At 41.0% G+C, this 15,226-nt stretch overlaps 1 protein-coding gene across 1 annotated transcript in view; it reads right to left on the bottom strand.

The window, feature by feature from the left end:
• rb1 (retinoblastoma 1) overlaps positions 1 to 15,226 on the bottom strand; it is a 57,128-nt gene that overhangs the window by 40,340 nt on the left and 1,562 nt on the right. Inside the window, exons 3-17 of the mRNA XM_056284186.1 lie at positions 13,973 to 14,076; positions 13,380 to 13,514; positions 12,558 to 12,593; positions 12,358 to 12,407; positions 11,982 to 12,092; positions 10,960 to 11,105; positions 10,749 to 10,826; positions 9,288 to 9,397; positions 8,064 to 8,141; positions 6,733 to 6,820; positions 6,478 to 6,594; positions 6,313 to 6,369; positions 6,115 to 6,146; positions 5,920 to 5,996; positions 5,530 to 5,753 (exon numbers count right to left, since the gene is read on the bottom strand). Of these exons, the coding sequence (XP_056140161.1) occupies positions 5,530 to 5,753; positions 5,920 to 5,996; positions 6,115 to 6,146; positions 6,313 to 6,369; positions 6,478 to 6,594; positions 6,733 to 6,820; positions 8,064 to 8,141; positions 9,288 to 9,397; positions 10,749 to 10,826; positions 10,960 to 11,105; positions 11,982 to 12,092; positions 12,358 to 12,407; positions 12,558 to 12,593; positions 13,380 to 13,514; positions 13,973 to 14,076 (1,443 nt within the window). The remainder of the gene's footprint in view (positions 1 to 5,529; positions 5,754 to 5,919; positions 5,997 to 6,114; positions 6,147 to 6,312; positions 6,370 to 6,477; positions 6,595 to 6,732; positions 6,821 to 8,063; positions 8,142 to 9,287; positions 9,398 to 10,748; positions 10,827 to 10,959; positions 11,106 to 11,981; positions 12,093 to 12,357; positions 12,408 to 12,557; positions 12,594 to 13,379; positions 13,515 to 13,972; positions 14,077 to 15,226) is intronic.

Below are 15,226 nucleotides of genomic sequence, written 5' to 3'. Positions count from 1 at the left end.
AAAATGAGGGAAAAAAACTCCCCTTTCCCCCACAATATTTTCGACACACTAGTTACAGTTTTTTCTTGTTTATATTTCAAAGGAATACTGCCAACTTATTTGTGAAAGATCCCCATTCTTGATAATGGAAAAAAATGGAACACTAAAATACTGCTTAAAACTGAAAAGCACCGAGTTTAAAAGGCTGATTAGTGGCCTTTCATTAAAAAGTAATTTCACTGGCATGCTATTTACCCCTACTGGGTTGTCCATTCCTTACTGTAGAAAGAAATAATCACAAATAGCATAAACAGTCAAAATATCAAACACTATTCATTATCCTTCTAACGTCAGTATTGTGATAATAACACCAGGTCTCTAGCAAGTCCTCCTCCCCACTAGAATTATATATTGGATGGAAATTTCCATGCGGCCAGGTGTGTGTGAGTTTCGACATTTTACGAGTGGGAAGTCGCAGTTAAATTTCTGTTTGGACTGCCCCTCATCCACCATATCAAAGACGATTTAGCTGTGCCAGCAGTGGTCCTGTTTTCATGGCACCTCTGCAAATTTACACTCCATAAAACAGAAGGCATTTGGAGTTCATTAAGTTTGTACTTGACATAGGCTTAACTGCTCGAGCAGCAGGTACTGGATATGCAGTAATTTCATCTCTTGCTCACTCCAGCCTACTTCATTTTGTCTAGATATGAAGGAAAGGCAGTAATAAGGGCTGAATGACCAAACTGCTCTGAGAGATGGAGCCTTGGAATAACACTGACATGCCAGCAAAAATGATCCCCGCTCTCTCCAACTGCACTGTGGATACCAGCTACCGCTTTACCTTCTACCAAGTTTCCTACAGTGTCATATTTCTGTTTGGCCTGGTCACCAACAGCCTGGCTCTACGCAGGCTGTGGCTCTCACCCCGCACCCTCACCAGCACCATCATCTACATGGCAAATCTGTCGGCCGCCGATTTGTTTTTTGTGGTATCTTTGCCACTGAGGATCTACTACTACAACCACAAGGCTCGTGACTTTTTCTCTGCATCAAGGGACATATCACCTTGGATCCCCGGAGAAATATTCTGCCAGCTTACTTTCATCCTCAAATACATCAGCCTGTATGGGGGCATCTTCTTCCTGGTGTGCATCGCAGTGGACCGTTACTTTGCTGTCGTGCACCCAGTGGCCTTGGCCCCCCGCAGGTTGCGTGTCGCGCAACTGGTAAGTGGAGGGATTTGGTGCTTGGTGCTGGGGCTCAGTGTGGGTCTGCCTCTGCTCCGCTCTGCTGCTGCACACCACGACCTGCCCTGCCTGCTGGACCCCACCTCCAAGCCCCAGCGGCCCTTCATCCTGATAGCCCTGGGCCTGGTGCTGGGGGCATTCCTGTTGTCGACTGCACTGCTTCTCTTCAGCTACTGCAGTGTGCTGAGTGTGCTCCGCCAACAGCGGCACCGCTCCCGCAACCAGCGCCGCAGCCGCCGTCACACACTCACTGTCATCTACTGGGTGCTGGCTGTCTTTCTGCTCTGTTTTGCCCCCTACCACTTCAACCTACTGTGCTATACCCTCACTCATGTGGGGCTGCTGCCCAGCTGTGGCCTGGCCAAGGTGACAAAGGCCATGCACCCTGTGGTGTTGTCCTTGGCCAGTGCCAACTGCTGCCTCAACCCATTGATCTACTACTTCTCCAGCAGTCTGGTACACAGGGAGACAACCAGCAGTGGAGGCAGTGGTAGCCAGGACAGGACACATCACACCACTATTGGATGAGACTGTCAACTGTCTGATGCACAGAGAACTGGTCATCTTCAGCTCCCATCCAACCTCCACCAATACATATCAGTCCAACAGGTGGCGAGTAAACCCTTCCATTATCTTGTAAAAAGAAGACAAAGCCCTGATTTATAAAAACAAGAAGGGCCACATGCTGCACCTGGGAACTCCCAGAGTGTGCACCCCTCATGTACTTGTGTGATCCTCCTGCCCAGTAAGATTTGAATGAGAACAGTGATGGAACTGTGTAGACTCAACTTTGCTTGCCCCCCCCCCTTCTGCTCCCTGCACACACCTGTGGTGACCTTACTTTTGAAAATGACTGAGTTGATAAACCTACAGATTAAATACTTGTTTTTTGCAGCAAATTTCTTATTCACTTAAATATTGTGCCATCTGAATATTTTTGTGCTTGAAGGTGATATATTTATAATGTTCGCTATTGGCCATTAGTCCACTGTAGTCTCGACAACAAGGAAATTAAACTTGTCGTGATTAAATCGAGCAATCTATGCACCAGAATGATTATTTTTTTCAGATAATCTTAGTTACAAATAGATTGTGTTATCAAGCAGTGTGTTGTTTATGTGTTACGTATTCACAAACATCAATTCTTTCTCGATTTCTAGATTGCAGTACAGGCGCGAACTTGTCTTTCCCCTCGCACCCTTGAGACTTGCCATAAGCGTGTATGTGTGTGTATACCGTTCCCACAACTAGTGTAATTCTGGCCTGTTGTGCATGCAGGTTTCAACAACCGGATGTGTTAGTCAGTCAGCCAGTGACCCAGTAAGACATTCAACCTCACTTTCAGGTCACAACACAGTGCACGTTTTAGCAGTAAAAAAAGACTTCTTATATTTTGGCTTCAATGACCAGTTTACACAAGACAACTGGAAGGATTTTTTTCACGTTTTCTTCCTATACACATTCATAGATAACTCCTTACGCATATATATTTCTTCTGTGGTCCAAGTGCAGGATCACTTTGGGTGGAACATCTATTCAGTTCAATGCCTTCATAAAGGACACTTTGGTGGTGATGATGGCCAACACTAGCATATCAACAAAAAAGCAAAACCAGGTAATCAAACAAAATAAACCCCATCCTAATTTCCTTACTACAGAAAAACTACTACTGACTGCAATAAATGACCCCATGCAACGAAGCTTGTCTATGCAATGCACATGCGACGCGTCTCCTTGCATCGAACATGACACGGCTTGCGTCCAAAATCACTACTTACTACATATGTGTACCATCTTCTAGTGTACTATCATTATGTGAGCAAATAGTACAGTGACTGTTCAGACATTCTATTTCATCATAGAGCCACACCACTTCCTTTCAGCTCTCTTCAGGTTAATGATGACACGCTGCACACAAACGTCCTATCTTTTTTTTAAATATAAAAATAAACTATGATTTTAACCTCTTTCTGCATAGCATAACATAAAGTAATACTTCAACTTAAACCGTTACACCATTCTGGCAGTTGGTTGTTGTATTACCATTTGCCATTGTAGGTTGCTGTTGTAAAGTATCGCAATGCACTGTGAGATATTCACGCCAGCCTGGTCAAGTGTTTGCATACCCTGAAATTTATCTGGATGTAGTATGACATCCTGGTATTTTTCTCCTATTATTTGATGCATACTATGGTTTTGGACATGCTAAAAACACTCACAAACACAGCCACGGATTCAGACATTTTTGTCTTATTTTGTTTTCAGATCGAAAAAGACAAATACCTGTGTGGTGCGATTTCGGTACCCATTATAGGATCAACATGGGATGTAATAATGGTGCAGTAGGATATCAACACTGTATTAGATGTGATGTCAGTTGATGCGACATGAATAGAAAATCAAGCATTAAATAACAACATCATTAAGTCCTCCCACTGGCACGATCTGGCTGCAGTCAGCATAGTAATCAACGGTGCTGAAAATCCAGAAATTAGCAGTTTGGAACTACTCCATGCCAAGCTGTGCGCTAATGGAAATGTCACATTCATGCCATCTGTGCTTCCCCCTCTGGCTAATCCTTATCCTGCGCCTCTCACTATCACTCACCTGTTCCCTATCAGCATTAATCACTGCACCATATTTAAGCTTGCTCTTTCATTATCTCCTTGCCAGGTTGTCAAGTCACTCTTGTCAGGTATCAGCAAGTCTCTCTTGTGACATCGAGCACTGCTCACAACTATTTACCTTGCCTAACCTTGAGCTTTGATCGATGCAACAGTTGCCTTGCTGCTTTTGTCTGTTCTGCCTTTTTTGTTCTCTTCAGATTTTGCTGATTAAAGGCCTTTGAGTTCTACCATTTTGGCAGACATCCTGAGTTTGTTTTGTTTTTCCAGCTTGTTGCCTTATTTTTGCATACTCACCAATATTGCCAAGTAAAGGCTTTTTCAGTTTACTATTCATCTCAATCTCATTTGTGTCCGTGCCTCAGTCCCGCCCCGAACCATGTCAGGAAATGCTATTGGAATGGTTACTTTCCATGCTCAGAATTGTTCCTTCTCCTCTGCTCACCCACCACCCTGAGACTGCCCACTGGTCTCTGGCTCTGTAGTGAAGGTCTTCATCATCTTTCTGATGAACAAACTTTTGATAGAATGTGCAGCCTAATATTTTGCTTATTGAATTAATACTGTAATAATCTCTATCAAAGTTACACATTTAAGAACTGAACAGGCTCTAAGCAACCCTCATTCAAAGAAACATTGCATCCAATTTCTGAATCATACATTTCACTTCTGGAGCATTCTAGTGGCCTTGTTGGCTATGACATACAAAATGTAACTGTGACGACCATTTCTGTCGTCTGTTTGAAGTAGATACAGGAAATCTTAAAGTAGCATTGAGAACTTTCAGTAATAACTGCTAAGGTAAAAAAAAAAAAAAAAAAAAAGAAATCTGAGAAGTAACAAAAAGAAGGTGATCCCCTCAAGTAATAGTAGTAATAGTAGCCAATTTGGCTCCACTAAAAAAATGTACAGGGGCAAAGGCTAGATGCAAATTTGGTTTCGTCTTCCCGGTGTCATTGACTGGCAATAATAGCAGACTTTTTTTTTAGTCATGTGGCACTTCTACCGGGAAGGTTTTTGTGCCTTACATTGTAGTCCTCTTCCTGCTTATTCAGTTAACAAAGTCTGATAGTTGCGTGCCTAAAGTGTGACTATCTCCATATTATATAACAGATGGTCTTTGACAGTGAATGGTCATAGTCATATCATTACTGCTGTTGTAGTGAATTAGTGCACACTGGTTTATTGAAGGCTTACTTTGCTGGGTTGAAAAAGATTTGAGACAAGAATTCTACATCAGGAAAGAAGCATGCACCTTGCAGTTTTTATCAAAGGGATGTGCAGGAGTTTGTAAAATGGTAACAAATTTGCCAGAGACTTTTCCTTTGCAGGCTGTGACACAATTTGTGTGGATCCCATCTCAGAACACTAGCTACTCAACTATTGTGAAGCCAATGTTGTCAAACCAAAGACCACATTTTCCCCATTTTTCCTTTAACTATAGTAGTTTTCATTACATTTGAAGAAATTACTACTATTGTTTTATTTTCTGGTAGTGATGCAAATTGTAGTAATGTGCCAGCCCCAATGTCCACTCAGTACCTTAATTTCCATTCACTGGTTAATAAATGGGATAAATGGTGGTCCCCCTGATAGTTGTGAGTAAATGTGTATGTTTTCTGCAAGTGCTGTAACATAACTAATGTGTTGTGGTGGTGCTGAGAGACAAGACTCACCGTCCTCCATGCAAAGGTCTCCATGATGAGGTGTTCGCAACTCTCCAAATGTTTGACAATATCTTTGCTAAGGCTAGGTTCAGCCTTTATGAAGCTCTCGATGACTTTGTAGAAGTCAAAGGCGGTTAGGTTAAACACATCAAGGATCCAGGGGAAGGAAAAGTCTGTTTCAATTGGGTCACCACCATTTCCGTGGTTGTATCCTCCAGTCTTGAAGGAGTTCCCTATTCATGTGGAGCAATTGACAGAAATGATAGCCTTTCACACAACTGCTAGAAATGTGCATGATTATCAAAACCATCGACTAATTTATAATTTGGCTATTTAAGAAGCAATATTTGTAATAGCATCTGCTTTTTATATGTGCAAGCAGCCAATTAGGGAACCAACCTCCATAGGTTGCCATGACCACTTCTAATGCGCAGGCCAAAAGTGAGGTCTGGAATGTGGATTCGTTGAGAAGTTTGCTGGAAAGAAAATCACATGTCTCACCTCAAGGCAATCAACGCTTCACTAAATATCAGAAGAACAAAAGCACTCTGGTAATGTTCAGCAAAAATGAAAACAAAATTTGAAAACACACACCTGAAATTTTGAACTGACAATCTCTTCTCCTCCTACAAAAACACAATGTATCTACTGAGGTGAAATCCATGTAAGGAAACCTTAAATATTTAAGAAACTTTGAGTACTACTTCCACTAAGTGTATCATAGTGATTTTTTAAATTTTATTTAGAAAATGCTATACATGTTTCTTTTGAAGGAATCAAAAGACAACTTGCCGATTTGAGGATCGACTCCATGACTCTGTAGTACAGTCGAACACCAAGGGTATATCTCTGTGAAAGAAGTAAAAAAAAAGAAAAGAAAAAAAAGCTTGAGGCAAGAGTATATGCTAACATTACATTTGGAACATTGACACCATCTTTTTGAGTATAAGTTGGTACCTGTTTGCCAAGAACCAGAGAGCGCGGGCCGACTGCCTGAGCAAACCTCTGACCAAAAACCTGTCCCAATGTCTCCACACGCTTGATGATCTCGTTTGTTGGATCCACAGTACAGTTCTGACCATGGAAAAATAATAAAATAGCGGATGAAATTAAGAGTTACTACAACAAATGGAGTAATTACTACAGCTAACTAATTGACACACAAATTAGTGTTGGGCTTTACGCAAAAGATCAATGCTTGTTGAGACTCACTTTGAAATACATGGCCAGGTTGGATGATGGCTGGTCCCCACAGGAGGTCAAGTCAATCCTCAGCTGCTTAATAGAGTTCAGTGCAGCTCTGATTAAGACAAACTCAGATGTTAAACTATTCACTTAAGGAACAGGTATAACCTTTTAAGTAATGTTCACATTTGGAAGTGATAAAAGCAATTCTCTACCATTTAAGAAAGACAAACACACAACATACAGTCTGGAAAAGTCAAGAGCAATATAAAGTGCTTGGCTTTTACTGTAACTTACTGGAGTTTTGTCTGTGTTCTAGCCACTGATGTACAATAACAAAATTAACAGAATCAAAGACAGATATGTTTGGCTCCAACATGACTGCCCAACTTTCCTTCTCCTCTGAGTTACAATCCCATTAGATTTAGGATGAATGCCTCATGATAGAGCCATGTGAAAACATGGCACATTTTTGAGTCATGTGAGTGAATACATATAGATCAAAGTCGATACACATAAATGGCTGCATTCAGAGAATCAGAGATAAAAGAAGAAAGGCAACACAAGTTCAGAACCTGGGCGTTTCACTAATTGGGTGGAGCTGGCTTGCCAAGAATCAAATTCACAGACCAGCGGGGTTTTTCTTTTTCTATTCAGCTTCTGTCAAGACGCCCTTGAGCTCGTCACTAAAGGACCTATATCAGATTTCCTCGTGGCGCAGACAGATGAGCGGGTACCATACAGACTCAGGCCTGAACACAGCATCTTGAGTTCAAATATGGCCAAAGAGCTTTGGTGTGTGTCTTCTCCCTCTCCCTTCTCCCTGTATTTCCTGTATTCCATTATTGTCTTGTGTAATAAAAGTTAAAATGCCCCTAAAATATTTGGAAAAATAAAGGCACCATATGCTGCTCCACTGGTGCCCACGCATTTGACCCTTATACTAACCTGTGTTGGAATTCCTACCCAAACAGTTATGGCTATTTATGCCTCAGGTTTTACTTCTGCCCTTCTCTGTATAACCTTATTGGTGTTTTTTTTTTTTGTCTTTATTGTGAGGAAATTTCTAAAATCTTGTTTTAGTGAAGTGCTATAATTTCCAACAACTCCAGTCAAGATCCCAAATGGCCAAAGGTAGAAGACTGGCTATACTGGGCAGTCTGCTGGTGAAAATGTGTGCAGCAACATCAGAGTGAAACCGGTTCAAATTAAAAAAAAAGGACAAAAATGTTCAGTCGCTCTCACTTGACCAAATAAAGCTTTAAAAGCATCATGTCTCTATCAATAAAGTAAGAATGTATGTATTAGTATGAAATAATGGCTGGTCAGATGAGTGACTGAATACAAGGCTTGCCAACCTGACTGGAGTCTGGGGCGGGATCATTACAGGGTCTTCCTCCTGTAGGTTCTTCTTTGGCGTTCTCTCCACCTGCATTCTGAATGTGGAGAGAGCTTTAATTAAAGTGTAACTTCTCCCCCAGGTCTGAGCCTAACCCCAACCACATAACCACATTTGCATAAATTTGCAAAATGCTCAAAATGGGCAAGTGGCTGAGGGGGTCGGGGGTGGATGTGTGAGGCAGGAGTTGCTCAGTGACATGACCTGGCCAGAGAAAAATGGAGAACGACATTGAATCGCAAGGCTCCTATACCAAAGTGGGTTTGACAGTTTCTTCTACTCCAGGGTTGCTCTCACATGCAATCTGACATGCAACCTCTCTAAAAACATGGGTCTGGAAACAAGCTTATGTTGTTATTAGACTGTTTAGGAAATGGGAACAGTAACGGCATTTTGCATGTGGTAATGTTATAAGGACAATATAACAGCTAACTTCCAATCAGTGTTCACTTGCATAATGTTGGCAGGTAAAATTATGACAACGTTAACATTACAAGATGAACAGATATGAAAAAATTCTGTTGTCGGCAGGGACCGCTGTAAATAATCAGTATGAGCAGTCCGGTGGTGCTTCTACAGCCATCAAAAAAACAAGTCCGAACCATTACGCCAAAATTGAAAATGATGATATAACTACAACTAAATGTACTAACTGTAAATTGACAGGAATTCAAAAGGTTGGTAGAAAATGTAGTAAAGGCACAAGGTTTGTGGGACTAGCAAAAAAAAATAGCATAAAATGAGTCTCGATCAGCATATATCTGAAAATGAGCGCGGTTTCACAGACTCACACACAAGGGCGGGGCTGGGGGAAGTGGGTCGCCCACCTCTGATTTGAGGGCTTTAACATTCTTTTTTCAAATACAGTTCATGACGTAGATAAGTCCCAACTGGTTGACTCTATGTCAGCATTGGCCTTGCAAGGTTCAGGGTTGATTTAAAACAGTAGATGGCATTTTCAACCCATGAAATGCCATTTTTTTTATACATTTGGTAAGAAATTTCAATATTAACACCAGCATTGATGTATTTCATCACAGTACAGTCATATCATTCAGTTTACAGCTCAAAAAACACATTTAAGTGTACAGTACCTCTTTAAACACTAGCTTGAAAATGCTTATAAACTGACAACTCCAGAAGAACCACACCAAGATACGGGAGATAATAATGAAGAAATTACATCTCTAATTTTGGAGGAAGAAGAGTCTTGTCTCCATCCAAAAACAACCGTCCATCAAAGTCTCTACTCTTGAGGTAGTGCTCTTCATACTGCTTGCTGAGGTCATTTGCCTGTGGGTAAAAAAAAGGTCAAAATCACCTGCAATACATAATCTCTTCTCAAACTAAAAAATGCCACTTTCCTCTGCTTTGCACTGAATACTGGATGACTGTGGCTATCTTTACAGACCATGAATCAGACTTAGTAAACTATGAAGGACTTAACAGTCTGAACTCCAATAAAATAGGTCGACTAGATGACCACTTTTTAGTAGTTTAGTGGTTCAAATAAGGAGATGAAATGAGGACGAGGCCATCATCCTTCTCTGCTAGCAATGACAATCATAATGGACAGTTCTGCAATTACTATGCAATTAAAACAGTCAAGCTATGTAGACAACAATTACTTGCCTCTGCTTCCAGTAATCAGCCATGTTATCGCAGAATTTAATTCTGATTATCTGACATTCCAGCTTAAAGCATTACTTATAAAAGCAGGTTAGCTGTGTAGGCTATAGGAAAACACCTGAATGTCACAGTAACCACCACAATGCTGTTACTCCACTTGTAAATTTATCTTGCACTATGTTGCATGGCTCTCATTTGTTATTGTCAAGTGAGATAACCTCTCACTGATCAAAGCCATTTCCACGCTTTAAGCTTATGCAGTTGCTCACTGCCACCACACAAGAACTTGTCTGACCAAAGCTGAAACCTTTAAAATAAACATGTCAGTGATAATTGTTCTGGCTGCCGCTGGCCTGCAAGTACTTCCTAAACTAAAGACTGGACTGGGTCTCAAAAAATTCCTCACAACAATATCATCTAAGCCAACTATCAGTCCCAGTCATACTAAAATCTGTAACAACTGAGCTGAAGTCACCACAACTGTGAAGGCTAGTTAGGATGCCTAAATTGGGCCGATGAAATGGATAGAAACTTTCTAGACACCAACACGGTTTGCTAGAACGAGAAATAAAAATATACATGCCTACTGCCTGCTACCTGCTACCTGGAAACTAGATTTATTCAATAACTGTAAAATATGTCCACTAACAACCTTCAGGTGACTGTCAGTTTTAAAGCAAACAATAGCATCCCGTCTCATTTGTTTTTATAACTGCCTCTGTAATTTACTACCCTTTCATACTCCAATGGAGTTAGGGTCCATGTGCTTGTGAACACATTTTCCTGACACTACGTATGGCAAACAAACATATAGTTACATCTAAAAGGACAACCAACAGATGTCAAACACTGAAAGAATCAATACGGGCTAAGGCAGTGAGGAACAGCTTACTGGCAACAGTCAGGAGAGAGCTCATAAAAGTTGGGAATAGCAGACATGGATACTCGTACTGCAACTCCAGTGACACTGGTTAAAAACACACAGCATAGCAGGCACTGTGATATGCCTCCCTACCTGGGGAAGATCAGGGGATTTTGAGACATCCACAGATTCCAGGAAAGCAGAAAAAGTGGTCTGGTACACATTCTTCACCTGCAAAGCCATTAACCAGAGGACCAGTGAGTTCAAAAACTGGGGGAATGTGAAACTGTCATCTCCCTTAAATGGAGTATTGTAGGATTTTTTTTTTAAGTACATCTATAGTAAGAAAAATGAGAGCATGGACCTCCTCTATACTGCATTCATTCTCCTTGCACAAGGCTTCAAGAAGCAACACATCCACCTCTGACTCTGGAAGCCTGGGTTTAGCTTTGCTCTGGTTGCGACGAGATGTTCGTGTTGGGGGGCTGTGAGCTTTGCTGACAGCCGATTCTGTGAGATATAGTTTGTATGAGAGAGTTAAAAAAAAAAACAAAAAAAAAAACATCCTAGGATGCCTTTAATGTTAAACAGTTTGGTAAATAGTAAATGTCAGTTAAACATGGTGGTGGCAGCATCATGATATTGGGTTCCTTTTCAACATGAGGTACTGGAAAACTCTATTTGCCTGTATTTGGATGGTGCCAACTACAGGCAAATCCTTGAGAAAAATCCGTTTCAGTCGGCAAGCAATCTGCATTTAGGGCTACATTCATGTTATACCAGGACAACAACTCAAAGCACACAGCAAAAAAAAAAAACTGCATAGGAATTGCTTAAAAAAGGAGGGTCAATGTTCTGGAATGGCTAAGCCAAAGCCCAGACTTAAATCCAATTAAAAATATGTTGTATGATGTGGAAATTGCTTCCCATTGACAAACTTTGTTGGATCAAATTTCACAGAGTAGGCAAAAATTCTAAAACGTTAGAATGCAAAGCTCAAACGGACATGCCCATGAAACTTCAGAGCTATACCTTCTGCCAAAGGCCAATCAACTAGGGATCAACTCTGGTGAGGTGAATACTTCTGGACATGAGAAAGATAAGTTGGTCTTTTTTTTCTTTTTAAACAAATGTTCTTAAAAATGTTTTGCTTCATAAATGTGTTGAATCTATAGTGTCAGTGAAGGGAGAAAACCCCTATTTCAATGCATTAAAATTTGGAGAACAGGAACAAAATGTGAAAAATGTCGAGAGGAAACTGAATTCTTTCTGAAGATTATGCAAAAACACTGATATGTTCTGGAGTATTTTAGAAATTCTTTATGATAACTTAAATGAGGTCAGTGAGAGCAAACAGGAAAAGTGAGAGATGGAACTGAGGATTACGGTAGAGAGGCTGCAGGAGGTCGGGAGGACAGCGCTTGATGAAGAACTCCAGTGTACACAGCAGCAGCTGGAACGATATGACCAGGTCATCCTCCATCTGCAAAGCCCTTCCTGCAGGCAGAGACAGGAGCGCATAAGAATATTATTGTTGTCTACCAGTTACACTGGAGGTTCTACCATGTAAAAAAAAACTGTACTTGATTTCACTGGGCCACCATGCGCAATTGTGCAAAGAAGGAAAAGATAAAGGCCAATGTAAACGATTCCATGAAGTGTGTTCCTCCACATACAACTTCATCCACTTCCTTGTTCAGATGGGGTTTTTTTTTCATGTAAGTTGATATATTTTTTTCATCTATAATAGATGTTGACTCACCTTTTGCTAAGAGAAACATTGTCCAACAGCTCTGCAGGGTCTCTTTCTCCCTTGAACATGAGACATAGAACCATCAATCAGAAACCAAGACAACCTCTTTGACTCCAAACAAACATTTAATCCTGAGTGAGACTGCAGAGATATGGCCAAACAGCAGTCACAATGCATTCCATTATGTGGTAGGATGTCCTTTAACTTACTTGGCACCAGAATCCAAAAAGATTTTCTTGCATATTCTGAAACGAAAACAGATAACAGATGCATTATGAATAAAATGTGACTAAAATCAAATATTTCCTCAACAATTTTATAAATAAATAAGAATATTTTAGGCTTTTCAAAAGCACATACTATTCTAAGAAATTATAGCTAGCCTTTATATAACAAAAACTATGCTGATGTAGACTTTTTTGCAGCAAAAAGCTGGAACAGGATTTTGGAGGAAGGGCCAATTAAAAAAAACGGGGGAGTACTTTGTATGAAATTAGTATTACGCCACTGGGGACTTGGCAGTAGAGTTACCAGTTTAATTTGGGGGCCAGTGCCTTGCTCTGGCATAGCAGAAAAATTATGAACAAGTATTCATATAACAAAACAATAAAAGCTATTACATCCATCCATTATCTGAACCGCATATCCTGCTCTCAGGTTTGCAGGGATGCTGGAGCCTATTCCAGCAGTCATTGGGCGGCAGGCAGGGAGACACCCTGGACAGGGCCCACACACCCCCACACCCACACACACACCCACACCCACACACACAATTTAGTACGGCCAATTCACCTGACCTACATGTCTTTGGACTGTGGGAGGAAACCGGAGCCCCTGGAGGAAACCCACACAGACATGGGGAGAACATGCAAACTCCACACAGAGGATGACCTGGGACAACCCACCCAGGTCAGACTACCCCAGGGCTCAAACCCAGGACCTTCTTGCTGTGAGGCAACCGCGCTAACCACTCTGCCACCGTGCCGCCCATAAAAGCTATTACACTGAGTTGTCATTTCACTCTCACTTACTTCTCAAATCTCTGGTATAGAGCCAAAGACACATCATACTTCTTCTCCAGTCGTGTCATTACTGAATTAACGCGAGTGCTTATTATGTCCAAGTTTACATCCATCCTCCTCACCAGAGCCAGGAACTGCTTTACACTACAAATGAAATGTTTGATACACAAGGGAACTAGAATGGCCTCTTATGTTGGGCCACACAAGGAACATAGGAAAAAGTTTAGAAAATATAAAAATAACATTGACAATTAACAAAAATATCATGATAATAACATTTGCTATATTGACTTTTTCAGTTGGCTAAAATTATTTCTCAGCAGAAAAGATATTTCAAACAGCCTCCTGATTAAGGTATTCAAGTCAAGTTGGACATCAGAAAAAAACGTGGCTTGATGTAGTCAACTTGAGCAAATCATAAGCATTAGCCTCTCATTTCGGTATTTACACGTTTAGTAATCACTGAATTACCCAGCATGTAAAAAAACAACAGTGTTTGCTTTCATCGATTAACATACGAGACGCATTTTTTAGTATAGTGTGAAAATCAGTCAATAATGTTCGACACTCCTCCACATGAATCATTCTCAAAGTACACTTACTTCATATCCACTTCTTTCTGAACCTGAGTTAATGTAAAACTGGCATCATCCAGGTCCGTCACGGTCACATACAGACAAGCACCCCAGATGTTTTTTTTAGTGCCCTGAATTGAGGAGAGTAAAAAAAAATTAAACATAATCTTGTTACAGTGTGCATTAATGTGTGGGAACAATGTTACCATATCACAATATGTGGCCTACAGATAGACAGACATGGGCATTTACATTCTTGCACCTCTTAAGTAATATATAATGGAGACAAATGAATCACATTGGACTCCACTTTATCACAGTGGTGTGTTATCATACAACCTCAACTAACGTAGATGAGAGGTTATGATTTTATGATTTTAATCTTATAATTATCTTCATCCAACTTTCTCAAAGGTTTCACATTACTATTGGGAAAAAATAATACAAGTTATGTCTTAATTCATGCTCAATAATCCAGGTAAGGAAATCCCAGGAAGTTGAATCAGTTCATTTGGTCACATTTATTGGGGGAAACGTTTCATCACTCATCTACGTGACCTCTTCAGTCTCAACTGATTGTAGGTATTCCCACCCTTATAAACAGCACAGTTGCATAATGACCAAACCAAGGATCGGTTTCATATGCAAATTGCCACGACCATAAACTAGAGCTACAATGGCTATGTGTACTATTTACAGAGAATTTGGGAATGATTGCAATCACAACATTGTAAGATGGCGACAGATGTACCCTTACGCCCCCCCTCGGTTCAGGTCTGGTCATTCCCTCTTCAGATAGATGGCCTCTTTGACTCCCCGTTCAAACCAGCATTCCTCCCTATCAAGGATGTGCACATCATCATCCTTGAAAGAGTGGCCACTGGCCTGTAGATGGATGTGGAGTCCTGGCCTAACATGTTAGCTCTTCTGTCTTGTGCCATCCTCTTGGCCAGCGTCTGTTTGGTTTGTCCGATGTACAATTCATGGCAATCCTCCTGGCACTTAACATCATACACTATATTGCTCTGTTTGTGCCAATGGGACCGAATCCTTGGGGTGGACCAATTTCTGGCGCAGCGTGTTTTGGGGTTTGAAAGCAACTGAGACTCGGTGTTTGGAAGATATGCATCTCAACTGTTCAACACTCCCGCCACATATGGAATTCACCGCTGGTTTACGTTTAGGTAGCTGTTGTCCTTCTCCTCTCTTTGATCGGCTGGTGCACTGTTTGGGCGTCTTACTGGCTTTGACAAACACCCAGTTAGGATAACCACACTTAAC

Source organism: Lampris incognitus, chromosome 8 (assembly GCF_029633865.1).
Source record: "Lampris incognitus isolate fLamInc1 chromosome 8, fLamInc1.hap2, whole genome shotgun sequence".
NCBI classification, from domain to species: domain Eukaryota; kingdom Metazoa; phylum Chordata; class Actinopteri; order Lampriformes; family Lampridae; genus Lampris; species Lampris incognitus.
The sequence above is the reverse complement of the archived record's forward strand: the minus strand, read 5'-3'. Positions and strand labels throughout refer to the sequence as shown.